The sequence below is a fragment of the Ylistrum balloti genome, unplaced genomic scaffold, assembly GCF_031769215.1.
Source record: "Ylistrum balloti isolate Yb309-2 unplaced genomic scaffold, AGI_CSIRO_Ybal_v1 Utg370544, whole genome shotgun sequence".
NCBI classification, from domain to species: domain Eukaryota; kingdom Metazoa; phylum Mollusca; class Bivalvia; order Pectinida; family Pectinidae; genus Ylistrum; species Ylistrum balloti.
In genome coordinates this window covers 312,146-337,841 of record NW_026782345.1, presented here as the reverse complement: position 1 = coordinate 337,841, position 25,696 = coordinate 312,146, and the positions used below count along the sequence as shown (strand labels likewise).

The 25,696-nt window shown below is 34.9% G+C and overlaps 1 protein-coding gene across 1 annotated transcript in view; it reads right to left on the bottom strand.

The window, feature by feature from the left end:
• Positions 1–24,180, bottom strand: part of LOC132556095 (3'-5' RNA helicase YTHDC2-like) — a 62,556-nt gene extending 38,376 nt beyond the window's left edge. The window contains exons 1-15 of the mRNA XM_060220483.1: positions 24,173–24,180; positions 21,375–21,571; positions 19,786–19,876; positions 19,351–19,538; positions 18,799–19,001; positions 17,367–17,533; positions 15,059–15,161; positions 14,549–14,705; positions 12,791–12,845; positions 11,998–12,050; positions 11,470–11,561; positions 7,952–8,090; positions 2,367–2,559; positions 1,634–1,803; positions 21–108 (exon numbers count right to left, since the gene is read on the bottom strand). Coding sequence (XP_060076466.1) covers positions 21–108; positions 1,634–1,803; positions 2,367–2,559; positions 7,952–8,090; positions 11,470–11,561; positions 11,998–12,050; positions 12,791–12,845; positions 14,549–14,705; positions 15,059–15,161; positions 17,367–17,533; positions 18,799–19,001; positions 19,351–19,538; positions 19,786–19,876; positions 21,375–21,567 — 1,892 coding nt within the window. The 5' untranslated portion in view covers positions 21,568–21,571; positions 24,173–24,180. The remainder of the gene's footprint in view (positions 1–20; positions 109–1,633; positions 1,804–2,366; positions 2,560–7,951; positions 8,091–11,469; positions 11,562–11,997; positions 12,051–12,790; positions 12,846–14,548; positions 14,706–15,058; positions 15,162–17,366; positions 17,534–18,798; positions 19,002–19,350; positions 19,539–19,785; positions 19,877–21,374; positions 21,572–24,172) is intronic.
• Positions 24,181–25,696: the final 1,516 nt, after the last annotated feature.

Genomic DNA, 25,696 nt, shown 5'->3' with positions numbered 1-25,696 from the left:
CTAAAACTGATCTCACTCACTTGTACTTGTGAAAGAAAGGGTCTTCAGCAATCAAATCTCTCAAACCAACAATATCATCATATCCAGGTAGGAAGACCAATATAGCACCTGCGGAAACAAGCATATCTGAACAGCTTTGATATCAAAAAAGATTGGTATTTCACTTAATTGTCTATGAGAATTAACTAATAAAGGTATATATACATCATGTTTTAATGAAGACCAACTCTTCTTCATATGCTTATCGTAAGTTGTAAAAACATACCTTCTGTGTAGTTTATCATGAACTGTGACAACATACCCTCAGTATAGTTTATCATGAACTGTGACAACATACCTTCTGTGTAGTTTATCATGAACTCTGACAACATACCTTCTGTGTAGTTTATCATGAACTCTGACAACATACCCTCTGTGTAGTTTATCATGAACTGTGACAACATACCCTCTGTGTAGTTTATCATGAACTCTGACAACATACCCTCTGTATAGTTTATTATGAACTCTGACAACATACCCTCTGTGTACTTTATCATGAACTGTGACAACATACCCTCTGTGTAGTTTATCATGAACTGTGACAACATACCCTCTGTGTAGTTTATCATGAACTGTGACAACATACCCTCTGTGTAGTTTATCATGAACTGTGACAACATACCTTCTGTGTAGTTTATCATCAACTGTGACAACATACCCTCTGTGTAGTTTATCATGAACTGTGACAACATACCCTCTGTGTAGTTTATCATGAACTGTGACAACATACCTTCTGTGTAGTTTATCATCAACTGTGACAACATACCTTCTGTGTAGTTTATCATGAACTGTGACAAAATACCCTCTGTATAGTTTATCATGAACTGTGACAACATATCCTCTGTATAGTTTATCATGAACTGTGACAACATACCCTCTGTGTAGTTTATCATGAACTGTGACAACATACCTTCTGTGTAGTTTATCATGAACTGTGACAACATACCCTCTGTATAGTTTATCATGAACTGTGACAACATACCCTCTGTATAGTTTATCATGAACTGTGACAACATATCCTCTGTATAGTTTATCATGAACTGTGACAACATACCCTCTGTGTAGTTTATCATGAACTGTGACAACATACCCTCTGTATAGTTTATCATGAACTGTGACAGCATACCCTCTGTATAGTTTATCATGAACTGTGACAACATACCCTCTGTATAGTTTATCATGAACTGTGACAACATATCCTCTGTATAGTTTATCATAAACTGTGACAACATACCTTCTGTATAGTTTATCATGAACTGTGACAACATACCCTCTGTATAGTTTATCATGAACTGTGACAGCATACCCTCTGTATAGTTTATCATGAACTGTGACAACATACCCTCTGTATAGTTTATCATGAACTGTGACAACATATCCTCTGTATAGTTTATCATAAACTGTGACAACATACCTTCTGTATAGTTTATCATGAACTGTGACAACATACCCTCTGTGTAGTTTATCATGAACTGTGACAACATACCCTCTGTATAGTTTATCATGAACTGTGACAACATATCCTCTGTATAGTTTATCATGAACTGTGACAACATATCCTCTGTATAGTTTATCATGAACTGTGACAACATACCTTCTGTGTAGTTTATCATGAGTTGGTAAATGAGGCTGAGGATGAGATGAATATCCACCTTCTCATCATCAAAACAGTTTTGGTAGAGGGACAGGAGGTCCTTCTCTTCCTCTGTCAACAACTGGTTATCTGTCACAGAATCCCCAGTAGGTCCAACATCGTCTGATAACCTGTAAAGAGTAGTCATTTTTAGATAAACTTTGAACTTTAAACTTTAAAGGGAAGCCTCTATATTTCACAAACGTAGATGTATAACATTTGCAGGGAAAGTGTTCAATATTTTGCAGTTATGTTTGAATCCATATTAGTTGATAATATGCTAATTTCCATTTGGACCTTTTTGTTAAGAATTGAACTAAATCAGTTTGAGTTTATTTATAGATTGTATTGTTTAATTTTTTTTTAAATAGAATATGCACATGTTTTATGTATTATTAACAAGGGCCTGCATTGCTCACCTGGCTGGTTCATATATTCACTTAAATAAATAAAGACAAAAATACCCCCAAATCCCCTATTTGCCTGTGTATCCTGAAGGAGAAGGGGAGGGTTAGCCAGGTAAGCTGGAATGATACTATACATTTGTAGTTTTAAAGACATATTAATATTTAGTATTTTCTCTGCGACAGAAGTTTTATATTCATTGCCAAAATCTAACCCTCTTGAATATTCAGAATGCTGATGTTGGAATGATGTCACACATCCCAAGAATATCTGTAATATTCTGACTTACATCAAAGCCTCCAACATTTCTAGAATGTCTACTCTCTGGAAGTGCTTGGCCCAGTCAATGGCTGTCCAACCATTAGGTGTATGGAGATTCACATTAGCTCCTAGGTTCAGCAGCTGTTCTACTTCATCAGTCATGCCTCTGGCAGTGGTCACCATCAAAGGTGTCACACCAGTCTCAGAATGCTGGTAGTCCACTGAAAGTTAATCAACACTGACAGTATGCGGCAACAGTCTATCCATCTATAGATCTGGGGAAATACATGTACATGTCTAGCCCTCAGGTGAGGGATGAGTGACTTGGTGGTAGGGACTGGCCAAACAGCAATGCGATGTTTCTTTGCACCTAAGTTGACCCATATCTTGCACGGACATATGCATGTCTTAATATTTAATAATGGTTAGTGATATAATGCAGCATCGTGTGAAGATTGGGTTATATTACTGTAAATCCTGGAGACACAATGGGAAATCTTTCATTACATTACTGGATTTGTACTTTTATAATTTTTTTATCAATCATGGCATAATTGCTTTTCCTGTTTTCTTGTATGTAACTTTGTTTTTAGAAATCAACATTCCCAAGAATTTTATTTCAGATAAAGGACAACAGAAAAATAACTCAGTTCACCCTGATAATTTTCCGCATATATTGCTATATGTAGCCCTCTTAATTTTTCTCCTGCTTGTTATAGCGAATGATATTGAGTTGAATCCTGGCCCAACTTCTACTGATCACAACACTACGCCACACTCTGTGAAAGGACTTAAACTAGGCCACTTAAATGTACGTAGTATCCATAACAAAGTAGATCAGTTGTCTGTAGAACTTAGTGATTTTGATGTTATTTATATTAGTGAAAGTTGGTTGGACAACACATACAATAATAGTTTACTACATATTGAAGGCTTCCAGCCGCCTATTAGGATAGATAGAAATCGTCATGGTGGTGGTGTTATAGTATATGTTAAAAACAATATACCTCATGCAGTAAGGAATGATCTCTATATTAATAGTCTAGAAGCTTTATGGATTGAAATAAAACATCATAACGAATCTTTACATTCATCCAAGATTCACTGACTGGAATTTGGTTGAAATTTCTATAGAACAAGCTCTACATTCTAATAGTAATTTTATAATGTTAGGAGACCTGAATGAAAATATGTTCATTCCAAACAGGTCAAGAAATGTGAATAATATTCTGAACATCTTCAACTTACTCCAACTCATACAGGAACCCACCTGTATCACAGACAACACCCATTCCTTAATTGATGTAATAATTGTAAGTAACCATATACAAGTTTCTTACTCTGGTGTTCTTGATCCTATATGTAGTGATCATTGCCCTGTTTATGCCACAGTTGTCAAATTCGATTATCCTTGCCATACTCATAAACGTAGGATTTGGAAGTATGACGAAGGTAATTTTGATTCTTACAGACAGTTAATCTCTGAGAGTGATTGGGACATGGCTGGTTTAAACCTCGATGAATAAGTAGAAAAGTTTACTAACAATATACTACAAGCTGCAAGTACCTGTATACCCAATAAAGTTGTAACCATGCATTCTAAAGATAAACCATGGATGCACAATGAGATTCGGAAGGAAATTAGGGTTAGAAATCGTATACATAGGCTAGCTAAGAATACTAATAGGGCAATACATTGGGCAAATTTTCAAAGAAAACGAAATGAAGTTACTACTATCTTATATATAACCAAACTTGGTAATAAATTACAAGAGGGGAACTTAACACCCCGATGTTGGTGGAAGATTGCTAAACAGTTTTTTAAACAAACTCTAGACTGCCAGTATCCCCCAATATGTCATGACAATGTTACACATTGCTCACCTAGTGAAAAGGCTAATGCCTTTAATAGTTTTTTCAGTGAACAAACTTTTGTTGACAAAGATAATGTAACACTTCCTTGTGAAACAGTACCACCATATTCTTTACAAAATTTATATATCTCACCTAGAGATGTAGAAGAGTAATCAATACAAATAAAGCTTGCGGTCCAGATTTGGTTAGTCCAAAGTCACTTAAAGAAGCAAGTCATGAGTTATCAATACCATTGTCTTGTTTGTTTAATGCATCACTGTCTAAGAAAAAATTTCCGTCAGCCTGGAAGATTGCTAATGTGATTCCAGTTTATAAAAAGGGAGATAAATCACCTGTTTCAAATTATCAACCTATTTCACTCATTAGTTGTATTGGGAAAGTATTTGAAAAGTGTGTTTTCAAACATATGTATAATTTTCTAAATTCAAAAGAATGTATTACTTCTTACCAGTCTGGTTTTACTCCGAATGACTCGTCTGTTTTTCAATTAACTGATATAATAAATGCTTTTTACCAGGCTGTTGATAGTGGAAAAGAGGTTCGTGTTGTATTCTGTGACATAAGTAAAGCCTTTGACAGAGTGTGGCACAAGGGTTTGTTGTTTAAGCTAAAACAAAATGGAATATCTGGTAATTTTTTAGAATGGGTTGGGAGCTACCTCCAGGATCGAAGCCAGCAGGTAATTATTGAAGGAAGTTCTTCAGCTACTAAGGAGCTACATGCTGGGGTTCCACATGGCTTAATATTAGGTCCACTTCTTTTTATTGTTTTTATAAATGACATAATAAATGATATTGATGCTCATATTCGGCTTTTTGCAGATGATACATCACTTTTCATGATAGTTGAAAATCCTGAGAGTGCAGGGACTATTTTAAATTCTGACCTAAACAAAATTAGTACCTGGGCCAAGCAGTGGTTAGTTAATTTCAACCCCAACAAAACTGAAAGTATGGTCCTTACCAAAAAGAGAACTGCTATAGCTCACCCTCCCTTATTTATGAATAATACCCAAATACAAGAAGTCCAGCAACATACACATGTAGGTGTAACTATAGATGGAAATTGTTATTGGCATGCCCACATTACTAATATCCTTGCTAAGGCATGGAAAAGGCTAGATATTCTTAGAGGGTTAAGGTTTAAGTTAGATGGGAAATCTCTAGAAATTATGTATTTTTGTTATATACGTCGTATCTTGGAATATGCTGATATAATCTGGGGTAACTGTACCCAACAAGATTGCCAAGAACTTGAGAAACTTCATACTGAAGCTGGCAGAATCGTGACTGGAGCAACCAAATCTGCTTCATCCAATTCCATTATGCTTGAAACAGGATGGGAAACTTTGGCACATAGGCGTTACAAACATAGAATGTTAACTTCATACAAAATATTTCATGGTGCTGCACCATTATACTTACAAAATTTGTTTCCTCCTATTATAGGGAATGCCCAAAATTATAATTTAAGGACCAATTCAAATATGCATCCGCCAGCAAGTAGGACAAATATCTATATGAACTCTTTTTTACCTACTGCTATCAGGGAATGGAATGGCATACCAAATAACATAAGAAACTCTCCAACTTTGAACACTTTCAAAAAACACCTAGATACACAAATTATTAAACCTCTATACTACTTTGTTGGTGAACGCTGGGCTCAGGTAATGCACACTCGTCTTCGTCTTGAATGTAGCTCTCTCAATTATCATCTATATAATAATCATGTTTCAGATACAGATCTGTGTGTATGTGGGCAGGTTGAAACTCCTTATCATTATCTGATGCAGTGTGTACGCTATAATCGAGCTAGAGAAAATACCCTAGATACATTAAATTTCAATTTATCACTAGAATTACTCATTCATGGTGACCCAAACCTGTCTCAAGATGATAATATCATTATATTTGAAAAGGTGCAAAGGTACATCGTAGAGTCGGGTAGTTTCTAGGTGCCAGATGGAGTTTCTTTGTGCTCTCTTTACCTCTTCCTTTCTCCTATCTTATCAACTTATGTTATCTCTTTATGGTTTACATATTAACGGTCAGTGTTCATCAGTGAATGTTAAGTCAAAAAAAAAAAAAAAAAAAATCTCTTTCAATGTGTTTAATGCAAATTGTACTATTGTAACTATTTTATATTGGAGATGGCTTAATATAAGATTTATAATCTTGTTGCCAGTTCCATTTTCAATTTTATAATTTGTATATGTGTATGTTGTAAATGAAAATCTGAAAATAAAATATTGTTTAAACCAAACAGCAATGAATTTCAAATGAATTTGTGATTAATGAAACATTCACAAAAAGCTCATCACCTAAATGTAGTATAAAATCCATTCTTGTTCCATATCTAGTATACAACATCTTCAGTTACCAACATTTATTGTAATTATCAAGTAATAAGTAATGTTCCATAAACTACTGTGGGTAACTGACCATGAGTCTATAAATAGTCATATAGTTAGCAATTACCCCCAGAACTGACACATACCACTATTTTCATTAACAAACAGCCAGAATGTAAACTGGTTACAAATAATTTCTCTGCCTCTTGTCATGCAGACAACAACTTAAAATTGTTGGGTTGAGTGTTATTTTGTAAATTACTACATACTGCGAAAACAACAGTAAGACTAGTCCTTATGCATTCACATTACAATTATCTACAGATCAACTAGCTAATTCACATCACTTGTCATCGATGAGAGGGGGGGGGGGGGTCGTTCCATGACATCATTACAATTATCTACACATCAAACAGGTAATTCACATCACTTGTCATCACTGAAAGGGCAGTCATCCCACAGCATCATTACAATTATCTACAGATCAGTTTTGGCCTACCTCTCAGGCCTCAGGGGTTGGGGACCATATAATTCACAATTTTGGTGCCTCTCAAGCCATGGAAAATTTTTGTAAAATTATGGTAAAATGGGTTTTGAAGTTTTCCAGAAAAAGTAGAAAATGTTAAAAGTTTACAATGCATGACGCCAGACAAAAGGGGATTACAATAGATCACTTTGAGACTTTGTCTAAACAAGAGGCCTAGTGGCCTTGATGTTCACCTGAGATAAGTAATACTGAATATAAAGGTTAAGGGATAGTTATCAAGTGTCATGAAACAGAAATTATGACACTGAATATAGTAAGCCAGTGCAGAGTCATTTTCATAATTAAAGCACTTTAAGATGCTTCCACTCATAAAGAGCATTTGATCCTACCATATCTGGGTCTTGAGAAGAAGAGCTTTTAAATTTAAGTCAATTTGATCCCTTTTGGCCCTGCCCATCAGCCCCTGGGGGTCAGTCAGGATCAAAATGGGCATACCATCAAGCCGTCATCCTTCACTCATAATTCTAGCCAAGTCTGAAATATTTCCAATGGAAATTATGCTCAAAAATCTAGTTTTCCTATATACATAATAGCAAACTTTACCCCCTCCCCACAGGTAAATGTGAGACCCTGGGGGCCATGAAATTCACAATTTTGGTAAAGCACCTTAAGATGCTTCCTTTCTTACCTAAAAAGGACAGATGGACGGACTAACTGACGGATAGACAGACAAGCTGATTACTATAGGGTACCAAGATCTCGATGCGGGGTGCTAATGATCTAAAGATCAACAAGTTTATCCTCATCAATTGTCATCACTGCAGGGTTTAAGAACCAAATCATGACTGTACAGTATATAAAGTTAAGAACTTCCCAATTTTTTGTAATATGTACTTACCACTGACATTTTCACTCATAATGAGATGAACCATCTGGGTGAATTTCTCTTCACTTCCCATCAAGAAGATATCAGTTAAGAACTGATCCATGTCTTTGATGATCCAGTCCTGGAGTTCTTCTTTATCTTCACTAGTGCTCTGTAAGAGAAGTACTTTAACGTGAGTACTCTCTGTTTTATCAGAATGAGAAGTGGGTTTTTTTCCCATTTATCTTCATGATCACTATTGTTTGGTTAAAATCAGTATTTCAGCATTAGACTAATTTGTTTTACTTTCAGGGCAGGTCAAAATGATTATTTTGTACATAAATAAAGAATAGACAGACCCACACACATTTGTTGTTCCATCATACACAAGGAAAGTTCTATGATAATGTTACGGTTATACTATGGAAATGCTAATCAAAGGGTGATAAGATGATGCAAATAGTACAGTGTTTTGAAACAATTGTAACAAGGCAATGCACACGATAAATTTGAATGACATGGTAAAAGTAAATGGAAACCTATATCTGTTCACAAACATCACCTCTTGCAAGTGTTGGCATTTGTATGGTTACTAAAAATCAGTAAACTTGTGTACCATTTATTTAAATGCTGCAAATAGCAATGTGGTCTGTGTAAAACTGGAAGATGGAGCCCGATTTGATGACAAGAATGTCACTGGTGTAGATAAGGTCTAATAAACTACCAAAATAATGGATAGGTAACTTGATATGCTACATATAGATGACAAGGCATTTGGTGCTTTATAAATGTCACAACTTAAGTCTTTTGGTAGTAAAATTGCAGCTTGTAGAGTGGTGACATCCAAATTTCAGCCCATTTCTATTCATAGTAAATTTGACCTAACTTTTTCACTACAGAAGATTAATATACAAAAAGCAATTTTTGTGAACAGATGTGTGAAGTATAAATCAGAGAAGCAATGGAGCCTTTAGAGAAATGACTTCGTATTTTACCACACAAGTTTGGACGTCAAACTCGTACCAAAAGTGATGTTGTGATCATGCAAGTTTCGTGACATTTGGATGAGAAATGCAGCTTGTAAATTTCTAGTACCAGCAACCTATTGTTTTTGTCAAATTTGTACAAGAAGCAATGTCTTTGATCATGTGTGTGGAGTTTTGTACCAATCAGTTCTTAAATGCAGTCTGTAGAGCGGTGACATGAAAATTTCTGTTGATTTCTATTCAAAGTAACATTTTTTGACCAAACAAGGTTGGAAGGTTGAACAGTACAAGGGCTAAGGTTTTTGATCATGTGTGTGGAGTTTCTTGACATTTTGATGAGAAATGCAGCTTTTAGATCCGTGACGTCTTTTTACATACGAATGAAGGGGGGATATTCCTTGTCACGAAGGTATAACAAAAGTACAAAAATCATTATTCATTAATCAAGTTTTTATAGAAAGGAATGTGTTTTAATTTCATGCTATTTGAGTAGTTTTTTTTTTAATCTTCATTAATCATGATTTGATAACTTAGTTTACAAATCAGTCTGTTCTATTCATAAAATACAAATTTAACTGATTCATGGTTTGAGTGTTTTTTACCTGTAAGAGGTACCAACCGTAAATTTGCGGGTATAGTGTGCACTCGGGTATAGTGCGCAGGTACTTTTTTGGGGTCAGATTAAAAAAAAAATTCTACAGAAAGATTAATTGATTACTGGTTATCGCGATGAAACAGCTGTGGTTTGATCCATTGATAATTAGGAAACCACAATCATCGTGACCCTAACATATTTAATTACCTTATATAAACAAATTCACACAGGTGCCTGACTTAACAAGCATGAAAGGCTTGGCTAATTGGATAATTAACAGTCCTTGACAGGTAACAAACACGTTGAGTATGAGGAGATTGATGACACCTGGCTTCGACTGAACGCGTACTATTGCTCAGAAAACGATATTGTTTTAACTGTCTGAAAAGACTACGCTGAGAGACTACTAGTTTTGTGCCGCCGGTCGCCACTTCGACATTCCAGAGTGACATATCAAGGCACGGAAGAAAGAAAAGACTAAAGTCCCAACCACTGACCAGGAGGGCTGATATAGGTGCGACAGCGAAACACCCAGAGATGGAGAGAGAGCTGTTCAACTTTGTATGCAATTGCCGAGATCCCGGCATCGCTGCCAGTACAACAAAACTGCGCGTGGGGGCCATGCAAATCAAGAGAGGTCATGGGGTCACCAACTTTGGGACCGGTGGGATGGGCTGTCCGATTTATGACCAGAACGACAATTGCCCAAAAACTTCCGGACTCATTGAATTCCACAGATACATCATCAAAATGAGGCAGATATTCAGACATTACTATAGCCCCGACCAATAGTAAGACTGTCACTATTCGAACGACGGGAAACGAAAAAAAATTAGATTCACCGTAACGTTAGCATGAATGGCCGATGATTAAAACATTCGAAAGTTATTTTATTTTATTTTTCGTTGTTTTTATCTTCAAACTATCATATAAGACCGACGACTTTTACATGTAACTATGTGAACAGAGGTAATCCAATATGGCGGACGCAGAACTCGGGAATGATAACCCCAAGAATGGCATGTTCCTGCGTATCATGCGCACCCTCTTTTTGACAAGACAGTTTTAGCTTGAAAAAGTGCGCACTATATGCGAAAATTTACGGTATTACAGTTTCAGGTCAATCTGCACAAAAGTCATAATTCTTTCGGGTATGTCTACAGTACACCAACCTGACAAACATGGTCGCTTATTCATCTCTGATGACTTAAACCATTCATCTCTAACCAATAGTCATCAGGGTAATGTTATCAAGTTGATGTTATAACTATTCTATAGAGTGTCAATTTCATTCACATCAATATATCTCAATCTGTAGACTTATCAAACTATCAAAAGAGGAAGAATTCAACAAATATTTTGTTTCATATAAAGTGTGATCCAAACATTTTACTAAGACTTTTTGAGTGGAAACCTTTGGATGCAAGCGTTAAGGAAACACTACTGAAATGGTATTGTGAAACTAGGGAAATGGTTCAGAAATACTATAAATGATACTGTCATACAAAGGCTACTCAGAAATACTAAGCTTAATTGGAACTGCAAATGCGTACAGGTCTGTATCTAACATTTCATGAAAATCAGTCTACATGAGAGTGGACTAGACACTCCTGTGAAAATTACTGTAAACCATTTCTATTTTCAATGGGATTTATTTTTAACTTAATATGCCAGCAGGCTAAATCGCAAATTCAAATCCTTTGCGATTATTTGTACACAAATGAGTTCAGTTCCCACTACTGAAGTCATTCCTGAAGTAATTTCCACGTCAGCATTTGCGAAATCATGTATTCGTGAATATGTCTGAAGAGGGAAGTTCTCATAATCAACTATCATAGTGATTTACAGTAAGCTACGACAGTATCTGCATCATAACAAAAATGTACACTTAAAAGGCAAGACGCCAAGGACTTAAGTGTTACCCAAGTTCAATACAGACTGACACATAAAGAAAGATTTAACATACTCACATTAAGTGCCGTGTTGGAATGCGCCTCCTCCTCTGAATTTCCAATATTCATCTTTGCACACCACTCTTCCAACTGTTCTACCTGTTTTTTCACTATCAAAATGAATATTTTCTGAATGAAATTTCTTGCTCTGTAGGATGAAGTTTTCACACTTTCATTACAAAAAGAAATTAATCTAAAGCTGGAGAACATTTTTAGTATTTGTATGCATGCATTCATCAAAATTATTTATTTCAATAATCAACATATCTCACTTTAAGTGTAATGTCATGAAAACCCCCAACACTTATAGTAATTTTCAAGAGCTTCTTTTCACCAGGAAAACTGCAATTATCATGACGAATAAAAAACAAGATAATGAATACTCATATTGGGTTTGTTGTGACTTCAGATTACCTGGTATTCAGGATAAATTTTATCACTTAGAAAATTACTAAGTGATATAGATGTTCTTCACAACATACGTATGACAATGAGGACACAGATGAATTTATTTAATTTCTTCTCACTCTTGTTCCTCATATTTACCATTTCTCTTCTCTCTTTTTGCTTTTTCCATGGCTTGGTTGCTGTAATTTGTCCTTTGAAAATAACACAACCAGACAAACTGATTATTCATTCTTAGTTTAATTATACACTACTCTAATGTATATCATTGGACAAAAATGAGACACTACTGCAGGAGTCTGGCAGTCTAAAAATCCTCTGATATAAGTAAGTAAGCCATGTAGGCTAAAGTTATCACTTTGACCTTAATATTTATCAAAACGATAGTGTAGCAGGACAATAAATGTAATGATAGCTCATCATACCATATATCGGAATGCATGTGCATGTAGATGTATTACTCATGCGTTTACAATGAAAAGAAAGAAAAAAACATGCAAATTTTGCATTTAGATTTTTGGCAATTTTCAAAGGATTGCTCAATTTGCAAAAATGAGATATACACAGGTATTAACCGGTGTGCCTTTGATGGGTCCAAATTACTTCCCATTTTACTTGGTCTCTACTGGCCTCTACCCCAGTATGAAGGCCATCCATTGAAAATGATAGCTTGTCCACAAACGTATCATATAAGTTGATAAATAATATAAATATCTCATTAGATTAAACTTGTTGGATCAATCTGCGTTCAATTTTCAATGAATAAGGCTACCTGAGTTTCCGCCAGTTAATCTGGTTCCCTCCCTCAGTAAAACTCCTTGCATGCTTCCATCTTTGTACAGAAGATTGACAGATATAAACTAACAGCTTTGTTTCACAACTTATATAAACTTTTAAAGTTTATATCAATCGTCCAATCAGATTCTGAACTTACCACTTTAATACATCTTCCAAGAAATATTCTTTGACAGTGAAAAGAGTGCCAGGGACTGCATATGAGATGAAAATGAAGTTAAAACATGGGGAATGTGACTTTGTGAAAATATATCACTTCTAATTTATTCTCATTACTCCAGGGGCTACAAACACACTATCACTCTCTGCACCCCTTGACCATTTCATGGCAAAATTAAAGTTTACATGAGGGACACCTTGTTGGTAGACAAGCTTGATCATTTGATGTACATCAAACAAACCTTGAGGTTGCATAAAATTATGTTGTATGGCTTTGAAGTTGGGTGTCACTCCTAGTCTTCAAAGGAAGGTATCAGTCTATGATTGGTCGGGTTTGTTTCTCCTGAAACCTGCTCTAGACCAGTCATAGTACTTAGCTTGTGACCTTAGCGTCTATTCCAGAGGTGCAAAGAACAAAGAGATCATCACCCCTGGAGTATTGTTGAAAATGCTTCTAATCACATGTAATACTTTTACTTCATGGAACTATATATTAAGTAAAACGAATCTGCAACTTAATGACATAATACGATAAATAAATGATTTTCCAACTGAGAGAAATACATGAACCAGGGTTGTCAATCTATAGAGATGCCATGCAGTAGAGATATAGTGAACAGCATTTCACTGACATAGCTGTTAGAATGCTATTTTATTTGTTATCATTCCAAGCGATTTATAGTCAGTGAAACCCTGATCAAAATAGTGGTCAGTACAAACACTGGTAGTTATATGAGGTAAGATAGAGTTCCTCTCCTACAGTTAATGTAAGTAAATCACTGACAGCCATTATCTGTTTCTGTTTCTCTATTGTCCTCTAATCATTAATACAAGCTCATTATTACCTGACCATATCAAATAGATTTCCAGAGTGTAAAGCCAGGCTTATTCACCTGGATCAATGGATGGACCCACTTCATGTATCATATGAGATGGTAAATGGAGAATATTTTGGTACATACATTACACAATATTTAATCAGAATTAGATCTAGGAGAAAAGGTGTCTTCACATACAAAGACCTTCAATCACTCCCTCCATACATATGAGAGTTGGAAACCATGGAAATACAGAAAATAAGAAACAAGAGATCGCAGAACAACCTTAGCATCAAGTAATTTTCTTCAATTGACAAGTCAAGTGAATTGTACTGTAACATTGTTCCACAAAGAGCAAGAACATGTTTTTTTTTCTAAATGAGCCTCAAAGCATAGTCATATATAAAGGGGCTTATCCGTCCATTGCATCTTAGAACCAAGTAGAAATGTTTCCTTCAAATATCAAAGTCTAAGGCGGCAAAACGTTGATGATTCTACTTTTCCAATCAGTCTAAATATTGCAAAATCATAACAAGAGGACCATGGCCCTTAACAGTCATCTGATAATCAATGCATTGATGGACAAACCACAGAACTGCTGACAATAGTCTGACAGATCTGATGAACTCCTACGATGATATGTCAGAACACATTTGACCTAAATCCATTCAAGCACTAAGGAAGAGTAGCATTTTGAAGCAAATTATTGTCTAACAACCCTTTCGGGGCCCCATCGCAGGTCCCTTGAGGTAAAGTCAAATTTCTGAATTTAAGAAATGATCCTCGATCCCCAACGACGTTTCAGACCAAATTTGGTTGAAATGCGCCACAATAGCAATATAAAAAGCAATGTTTAAACATTTCTACCAAATTTGGGAAAGATCTTGCCTACAGGATAAGATAAATAACAATACACTTACTATGGACGACAGGACAGTTATTGAAAAATTGAACAAAAAGTTGTGTATTCAGTGCTGCACTCATTAAAATGACTTTGAGGTTAGGGTGTTTTGTCATCAGGTCATCCATGGAAGCCAGTAAAAAGTCACTAAACCGGTCTCTTTCATGAACTTCATCCTGCAAACAATGGGTGATTAGATTTGTTGTATATAAGTCACTGTTCATACATTACATGAAAAGCAATTTATAAACCACCAGTATATTATCTAAAGTTCACTGCTGCCTGTAACATGGCATTTCTGTAATACAGGGAGTTCTGTACAGTATTTGTTATATCTGAGATGCCGCACTTCCCTCATTAAGTTACACTACCAATCATCCTCTTACACATGTTTTCCATGTTAGCCGGTGGAGGGCACTAGCATGGAGTGATTTTTAAAAAATTGTACAAAAAAGTAAACAGGCAACTAGCACATTTTTCGTTTGCCATTTCTATCAATGTTGATTTTACAACTTTTCTTCGTTCTTACCACAATCACATGTGTAACACCAGCGAACGATGCATCCCCATTCATTAAAGTACGAAGAAGAACTCCATTTGTGCAAAATGTAAGTAAAGTTTTTGGAGACACCCTGCAAAAAAAAAGTACTTTCATTATTAGGAAAACAGGTCAATGTACACTTTTTCATTTTTATAACAGAAAGAAATGCATCTGGCATGAAAGCATAAGCTAGTGGGTGTCGCCCACCAGCTAAAAACTTTAAAAAAGTCAAGCATTTCAACATCTCTATGTTACTGAACCAGAAAATCTGGACGACATTTTGTCATTAATTGATGTATCCTCACAGTTCAGTTTGAATGGCAGCATTGCAAAGGCTATGGTTGGTTTTTTTAAGAGGTTGGCTTCAAAATTCATAATTATAAAGAAATTTTGTGAATTGTGTACAGCTCTGGTAGCAATATACAGTTTTTCGGTGTGGCCATGGGTGATATCTTTGTTCACTACATTACCCCATTATAAAGGTTTTAATTCAAATTCTCCAAAAATAAATCCTTGCTGAAATTGGTCTTCTCATGTTGAAGTGGACATTGCTTGATTTCATACTTTCTAGATCAATATTTTTTAATTGTGTTGGAGATTACTATTTGGGTAGTCTTGAATCTGTGTCAACATACCAAGAACTAGCTTTTAAGGGAAGTGAAATTTTCAGTGTTCACATGTGGTCATGTTATGAAGGATTTGCTAGTTGAAATTTGCTGAAATGTAAGTACTTTGTTACTACGACAGTGTTGTTGATTTTAAGACAGGTGTAGTTGTAGCGATAGTTTGGAATTAGTAGTACTTTTTGCATTTTTAGCATTTTTTTCAGTTAGTGACCATGGCAATTACATGTCAGAAATCACAGGAAATTCTTTATTTATATTAATTTTATCTCTCTGGTATTAATGTAATTGTTCTGTAGTTAATAAATATATATGCATGTAAGAATGTATTTTTCATAACCAAACTGCTATACCGGTATATCTCAAACATGACCAATAATTTCAGAAAAAATGCAGATTAACTTTTCACTGCTACCTGTGTCTAAATATCCTAAGAAACATTGTGTAAAAACACTATTATGATATGACATGTCTTAATATCATGCACATCATTGTTTGGTAGTGAAAAACCTTACGCCAAATCTGTCTGAAAATAAATTATTGAAAGATTTTCCCCTTATTTTCCAGAAATATAGGCTTTATGATAAAAAGTATCTTATGCTTGTGTCAATACACTACGCATTTTATTAAACAAGTTTAACAATTTGATTTCATGTACTATTTGGGCCAAGTGAGCTAAAAATGAATCATGAGTAAATATGTTGAAAGACTTTAATAAATCATTTCATCTATTGACTGTTGTATATTTGTTTCAGTGTATCATAGGTATGCATGTATACTGGTTGGGGATCCATTATTGTGAAAGACATAGTGTTTATGACAATTTTAAATTCATAGATTTAGCATCAGATTTTTTTTGTAATTAACTAACCCTTACCTTAGAGAAATTAATTTTAAAAGTGTTTTTGTAAACAAATAAGTGGTTTGTGGAAAATGCAGAAAACATCCTGCCCAGAATATCTATCCATTATCTTGATTTTTGTTCAATACAATAGGTCTAGCAGTCATCTGAGAAATAATGTATATAAAGATTATAGGGTAAGCAGGTTTCGTGAAAAAAGAATTGTAATATTGATGATAGTAAGACTGATAAAATTTAAGTAATGATATGAAACATGAGGACACACAGTTTTGGTAAAGCATCTTAAGACCTTTCCATCCATACTTTGGTGGTCAGAAGAGGTTTCTTGAAATCAGAGTCAATATGACCCAATTTGCCTCATCCTTCAGGCTGTTGAGGTCATCAAGAATCGATTTGGGCATACTATGGAACTATCCTCCTATACTATTATATACATCTAACCAAGATTGAAATATTTCCAATAGAAATAAAACAAATTATGTGTGATCTGTACTTTTCCTACGTAAACTATAGTAAAATGAACTCCCTCCCCAGTGTCAGGAAATTCTCAAATTTGGTAAAGCACCTTAAAACCCTTTGATCCATGAAGGGTAATTGATTCTAACACATCTGGGTGTTAAGATGCATTAACCCATTATGGTCCTGCTCCTTAGACCCCTGGGGTTGTGGACCACATAAACTATATTAATTTCATCACAGTCCACCTAAAGATACAGAAAATAGTTCTTATCAATATTTTTCAACAAAATAGCATGTACATCTTGATAATGGACCCCTGACCAATTCAACCAGCATAAGAAAAATATATTACTTGCTCTCCAATCGTATTTGATAACCAACTGTCTGACCAATTTTCTCTCCTCTCTCTAAAGCCACCCTTTCAGCAATGCTGAGGGCAGCAATCCTTCTCGGCTGTGTACAGAATATTCTACAAGGTGTCTTATTTTCGCAGCATGTATCCAGTATCATCTGTGGAACCTACAAATACAGACAAAAGATCCCAGAGGGATCTTGGCACCCACCATTGTTTGATCTTTATTTGCTCTTTGAAAGTTGGATCTTTTCCCTTCTTTTCTCCTCTGGTTTTGCTCTTAATGAAAAGACATTTGAACATTCCTTTGCAGAAATTGTAATGAAAATCTTTACCTGCCAAATCCAAAATCGTTGACTGGAAGCCGTTGTGTTTCCTCTGATCAGTCCCACAATCAAATGGGCACAAGGACAGATCAAAGGAAACATACCTATAAAATTTGAGAGATATCCATAAGGTAATTCTGAAGAAATTGGGATAACAATATTTGCTAGACGAAATCCAAGATGGCTGTCTGTCGTTCATTTTGTTTTTCTGATAAGTCCCAAACTCAAACAGACAAAACTAGGGACCAAAAGGAACCTGTACATGAAATTTGAGAAAGACCTATACTGTGCTTCTTCAGAAATAGTGATAAGAAAAATTGTTTATGGACGGACAGACGACAGACGACAGACAACAGACGCAGGGCGATTTGAATAGCTCACCATCTGATGATGGTGGGCTAAAAACCAAAGAGCATTTAAGCCTTACTAAACATTCTCTTCATTTTAAAATCTAAAGAACCAATTAGATTTCCAACCTGCCTTTTTCTCATCATATTTATATAATGTACATTTGCATGTATGTAAATCTTTGAAACTTTAATTGCTTTGCATTGTTGATGAGATGTCATAGCTAAGACAGGAACCACTGAAGTGAAATGAACCTGTTAAAAGTAAAAAAATTCTATGTCCTTCATAGCGGAATAAAATCTTATTTGTATTAGAGACTGACAATTGACACCTGTGACTTTGAAAAGTGGGTCAAGACCACTCAAGGCCAATACCTTGGGCCAAAGTCCATCTTCAACAAAAATATCAGGTAGTCATTCAACCTAACATGCTACAAGCCAAAATTAGAGCCTTGGCCTTTTGGTTTTTTAAAAGATGATTGAAGATTTGAATACAGATTTGATCTGTATGACCTTGAAAGTGGGACAAGGCCATTCATTTGAACAAACTTGGCACCCTTCAACAAAGTATGCCCTTTCTTTGAACTCAGCAAACTGGGAATTTATGGATATTGAGAAGAAGCATGAGCTTATCTGTGATGGTTCAGGCAGGTGGACTAAAAATAAACTTGATCTTAAAAATTCTGATTCATCTATATCAAATAATGAAGGATTGTTCGTGGACGAACTACACATAGTGATGAGATTAAAAGTATGTACCTGTGTAGTCTTTCCTGATCCAGTCTCACCAGACACCAAAATAATGCGGTTACTATTGAGGGCATCAAGAATCTTCTGTTTGTGCTTGAAGACAGGCAATCCTTCCCGGAACGATTTCAGATCGGAGTCACAATGGGCAGGGGGCACTTGTGCAACTCCATTATTGAGTTTGCCAATAGTTGTTTTGTTCAGTTCTTTACAAACTAAAAATATCCAAGTAAATAGCTGATAAAGATTCTCCAGGCCAGTCAGCATTGGAATAAAAGAATTGGCATAGGGAATGTTTTACTATCAGAAGAATTAATGAAACACTCTTCCTGAAAACTGGAAAAAAAATTCCATCCTTAATTTACACATGACAACTTTTCCCTGTAATTGTAAACCATCTCATTGAGAATACCTTGTGTTTTTTAAAACCCATATCAGATGAAGATGTTATAACATGTTTCTAAATAACCTTTGTAATACAAATGCTTATTCTTTTGCCAATGAAATATAATGAAAGAAACTTTTCCTTCCTTGTATCCTTCAGATAAAACCAATGAATAATACCATCGTTTGGTTGGTTCCTATCAACTCTTGGTTTCAACTCCTGACGTTCTTTACTGGAGACTGGATATCTTTGCAAAAGATTCAGAATTTGCTGACGACTGTTTCTTGCTAAGTAGAAAGAGGCTGATGACTGGGAAGACAAACATCCTTCTTTTTTAGTAACAGTAAGAAACCGTCCGCTTCCCTTCCTAGAAGCAATAAAAACAATTTCTTATAACCTTTTAACTGCACCCCATTTCAAAACAGCCTTTGGACCATATTGGTGATAATAATCACTATTTTGTTAAGGGTTTATTATTAGATAAATACAGAAAGAATTTTTTACGTTACCTTTCAAATAATTTAAAAAAAAAAACAATCAATGATTAGAATTACTGATTCAAGTGAAAGTTAAGATAAACTTATTAATTAATTACATGAAATGATTATATCTACCCTTTACTTCTTGATTTCAAGCCATTTCCTTCACATAGTTTGTGAATGTAGGCTCTTTCTGTGGCTGTCAGTGAGGATGGAAATTCAAGCTCTGGTGAAAGAATAAGTAAAATCAAGACATGTAATCATAAAAAGCATTCTGAAAGTATATCTACCTCAATACATAGTTCCCTACCAGATTCTCCATACATAGTTCCCTACCAGACTCTCAATACATAATTCCCTACCAGACTCAATACATATTTCCCTACCAGACTCTCAATACATAGTTCCCTACCAGACTCTCCATACATAGTTCCCTACCAGACTCTCAATACATAGTTCCCTACCAGACTCAATACATATTTCCTTACCAGACTCTCAATACATAGTTCCCTACCAGATTCTCCATACATAGTTCCCTACCAGACTCTCAATACATAGTTCCCTACCAGACTCAATACATATTTCCTTACCAGACTCTCAATACATAGTTCCCTACCAGACTCTCCATACATAGTTCCCTACCAGACTCTCTATACAAAGTTCTCTACCAGACTCTCCATACATAGTTCCCTACCAGACTCTCAATACACAGTACCCTACCAGACTCTCCATACATAGTTCCCTACCAGAATCTCCATACATAGTTCCCTACCAGACTCTCAATACATAATTCCCTACCAGACTCTCAATACATAATTCCCTACCAGACTCAATACATAATTCCCTACCAGACTCTCAATACATAATTCCCTACCAGACTCTCAATACATAATTCCCTACCAGACTATCATTATATAATTCCCTACCAAACTCAATACATAATTCCCTACCAGACACTCCATACATAATTCCGTACCAGACTCTCAATACATAATTCCCTACCAGACTCTCAATACATAGTTCCCTTCCAGACTATCCTTACATAGTTCCCTACCAGAATCTCCATACATAGTTCCCTACCAGACTCTCAATACATAATTCCCTACCAGACTCTCAATACATAGTTCCCTACCAGACTCTCAATACAAAGTTCCTTACAAGACTCTCAATACAAAGTTCCCTACCAGACTCTCCATACATATTCCCTACCAGACTCTCAATACATAATTTCCTACCAGACTCTTAATACATAATTCCCTACCAGACTCAATACATAGTTCCCTACCAGACTCTCAATACATAATTCCCTATCAGACTCTCAATACATAATTCCCTACCAGACTCAATACATATTTCCTTACCAGACTCTCAATACATAATTCCCTACCAGAATCTCCATACATAATTCTCTACCAGATTCTCAACACATAATTCCCTATTTGTATATGGGTATATAACCGGACAACATTATCACTATTTAGGTCAAAAGGTGTATATAACAAGAAAACATTATTATTATTTATGTAAAAATGTGTATATAACAAGACAACATTATCATTATTTAGATCAAAATGTTTATAAAACTGGCAATTTTATTATTGTTTAGTCTTACTTGTTTATATAAGGCCTTCACAACTATTAATATAGCTTTTTTTATCTTGTTCAGGTCTAACCCGTTAAGGATTTGTTAAAATTAAGGTCCGAGTTATTTTTCGATTACCTACCTTTTTGGCTTTCATTCATTCGGAAACGTTCAATAGACAAATGAATAGCTATCTTTACTTCTTCCCCAATACAGATATCCTGGCCTGGTCGAGGTCCACGATCCTGATAGTCCTCACTAGATGCAAAGCTTTGGAAACTCTGAGAACTACTAGTACTGGATGGCCGAGGCGAAGCAACATCAGCTCTCTGCATCACCCTTGATGGATGTAAAGGAAATTGAAATGAGGATGCAACTAAAACATTATATAACTATTAACTAAAACTTCATTAATCAGGAACCTGAATATGAAGGAGCTTTGGTCAGATTTCTGTGTGATAACAATATTTATCATTTGGCAGGGACAGATTTCAAACTGGCAAGGTACTAATACATTGTTCAAATTTCTTCTTTTTTTTTCTTCTAATGATTACTGATAAAATTTACAAAGTAATTCTAGGCCCTCTAAATCAATTTGAAATAATATACCTGGTAATAAAATCAGTTGACAGATTATCAGAATGATAAAATTTACAAAGATATTTCACGCAATTTTAACTGAAATGAACTAGTAATATTTAGGTTACAGATTTGCAATGAGATCAAATAAATTCATCATTTCTTGGCTTTTTCAAATACAGTATATAAACAGATTTGCAGTGTATGCAAAGATCCACTTCAGATTGCCATTTATAATATTCATTCTCAGTCATTCTCTAAAAGAATTCACTGTAGTTAGATATAGCAATCTATAAAAACTACCCTCTAACATGCAGCTCTACTCAAGCCTTTGGTTGTATACTGCAGACAGTGTACATACAGGTATAGTTGTAGACTATTTATGTTACTTGAACATAACTTAAGGAATGCTATTATGTGACATCGAGCATACATTTTATGCTTCTTAGGTTCAGTTGTTAGAGCTGATTATTACTATAGTAGATGAAACATTGGAAATATTGGAAAAATCATTACTTTAAAATGATCACTTTTGTTGTTTGCTTTCTGATTTGAATTTACAAGAGAGTGGTAAACCGTCACATGCATGAAAAAATAACCTTAAAAAAGTTAAGTAAGATAGAAAAAACAAAACAAAATTCAGAAAAGATACATAGACACAGACACCCACCATGTTCTTGGCATGATTTTGTTTGTTTTTTTTTCTTCATTGAAATGGTTTCTGTTCTGAGGGATGATTTTAGGTAAAATTTGTGTACTTCTGGGCAACTGTTATGCTAACTCAGGTGTCTCTGTGATTTCAGTACATTTATGCATTTGTTTGGTTGAAGCTCATTGATGTAGTATTGCTATGATTAATAAGTGGTCCAAAACTAACACACCAAGGATATATTAATAAGAAAGAAGTCTGTGAAACAAACCATATTCAATTTTTTTCTTTTAATCTATAATAATTTCCATTGTTTTTAATATCGCATTTTCCCTTCATGAGAAATATGTTAATGCAAAAACTTCGGATTTATCTCAAACAAAATAAACACTTTCCCTTTCAAATCTCCTCTTATCACTTATCCCTGGTGCATTATTTTCGGACCCCTTAAGAATCATTTCACTCTAGCTATGCTATGTTAATGAACTCACACCAAACAAATACATTAATCAATTCAAATATGTTCATAATATAAGATTTATTTCAAAAATTGATCAGTGAAACACCAGTATTTTTCTGAAAAATACCTGCAGATCCAACCTCAAATTCACTCACTGTACCAGACATGTGACTTCACTCCTGTTTCTGATGATATCAATAAATCTCAGAGACACTTAAGACAGCTTAAAGTGACCCAGAAGTATACATCATCATTTGAACGGAAATGACTTTTGATGACAGAAAAAAAATCAAAATAAATAAAGGTGCGAAAATGGTGTATATCTGTGTTGATCTGTGCACCTTTTCTGATGGGTTAGTTTTTAAGTTTTTATTTTTTGGTTGTTTATTTTTTTAAACATGAACCGTATTTTTTGGCAAACTTTTTTCATAAAACAAACATCTTAAATTAGTTCATTTTTTATTGGTTTCTCTACAACTCGCTGGTTAATTAAAATCAGAAATAAGTCATAAAAACTGATAATTTAAAATATACCACTTTTCCGATATAAGATATGCGTGTTTGGACTTTTGATGCCAAAAAAAATGCAAGAAGGCATGGCCTATTATTCAGGGTCGATTTTTATTCATTTGGCAGATGACAACAAAACAATGGCATCCCAGGATTGGGTATTTCATCATATCTGCGAGTATGTTTGACATGTGAAAAAGGTGTATTAAGAAATAATACACAAATATTAACTGAATATTTTATGGTCAATGATTTTAATCATTGTTTTTTTCATTCTGGAGACGTGACATGTTACAATAATCAAAATTATCCTGGTGCGAGGTCATGCAAGTCAATAGTGCATGTGATACCCCTTGACAAATTGGCCGTTCCGAATTACATAACGGTCTGGAACTGATGTCCCGACGATCCATGTATAATTTGGTATATCGAAATATTGAAATAACTAATATTTCAACATTTAGATTTCAACATTATGCTGTAATCATCAAATAAGTTCGTAGGTCGGTGTAAGAATTTATTGAATAGTTCTGAATTTTCTAGCTCGACATCAACAACAACAACATCAGTCCGCGATCTGAGATCAAAATCTGAAGCAGACGATTTCTTTGAAAATACCAAAAAATATCGAACTTTTATCACGGATGTACAGATAACATTTTTTACTTCACAATTTTTTGAGCATCCGATAGACTAACTGAAACAATCATGAATCCATGTCAAAGTTTGTACCATCACTTACCTGCCAAAGGAACACCCCGGAGGAGGTTCACTTCGGCCGTATTTCCAGTTAGCAGCCATTGCAAATTGTTTCAAAGTGGAAAAAAACATGCAATCCGACGTACCGAGATAATTGGAAAATATGTTTTGCCAACATCATTTCCAAGTGTTTCCAAATCGATTGAAAATTACAATGAAAGGAACTAGGAAGAGAATATATTAACAGTAGGAAGGGCATGTATCGTTTGATAATGTTCGAAAATGATATATTTCGACCGGGCGCTTCACATATTGATAGATGGCGCTGTATTACTTTCACATTTGCAAACTTCCGGTTGTTTGGGTTCTCAAGAAACTCCACGCTTACCTGCAGTTAGTCCTAGCTAGATTACAGGAGCTCTCATCGTAAGCTTAGATTTTCAAGCGGATGTTTACTTTACATGGTAGGCGTAATATGAAATAAGCACTGTCTAATTGTTGGTCAACGAGATGCATATTTTTAGCTGCCAGGTCCGATGAAGTGTGTTTTTAGAAATTGTTTTTATATTTCGCAAGATTTTATTTCTTCTTCTTCTTCTTCTTCTTCTTCTTCTTCTTCTTCTTCTTCTTCTTCTTCTTCTTCTTCAAGAAAACAATGCATCATCATGATCAGACGGTGTTTTGGTGACACAGTTGTAACATGTCCGTCTAGCCGTCTGGGGTTCGATACCCTGAATTGATACGGATTTCCTCCCACAGTTAGACCCCTCGCATGCTTACAACAAGTGTGATTTTTATAAGTGAAACAATAAAGTTTCCATATGTAAACAATTCATGCTTATACAATCATATAACGTGAAGACAAAGAAGAACAAAACAAAAGACAACAAGATAATGTAAAGCATGGCATTATCCCCATACCCTGCTGTTAAAAAGAAAGACACACAATCATATTTATATGTTAATAATATAACAAGTGTAATTTTTATTTCTTATCGTTAATTGTTCCATACAAAGTATTGAAATGGAGAACTTCTACTGTTTTTGAGTATCGGACAATTACCCTGAGCGGTTTAAGAGAACTGGTCTGGAGAAGAACTGAACTCTGGGATTTGGCCTATCTAATAACAGAAAAAGTATTTGAATGGAGAACTTCCCCATAACAAAAGATACAACTAGCTTGATAAGTGTAAAAAGTTTTGAGCAATTATCTTGAGCAGTTTCAGAGCATTGGGCCAGAAAAAAAAAGTTTTTAGTCAAAATATGGTAAAGATAATATATAGTTAAGTCAGATTTGTAAATGTGGTGTTTATGTGTTTAACCAGTTTTTTTTCAGTATGTTCTCACCCACCATTTTCTGATCTGTTTGCGTTTGAGAGTTTTCATTCTGTTAATTAACAAATCATAAAATGCTTTTAGAACCTTAAGTTTTTAAGCAATGATGACTTGTCTTGTAGAAGCAGAAAAAAAGAGAGAAAAGTTGTAAACACTGCTGAAACTATTCTTTTATACATTGGTTTCAGAAAATCAATGTAAATATATATATTATATTAATATATGTATGTAC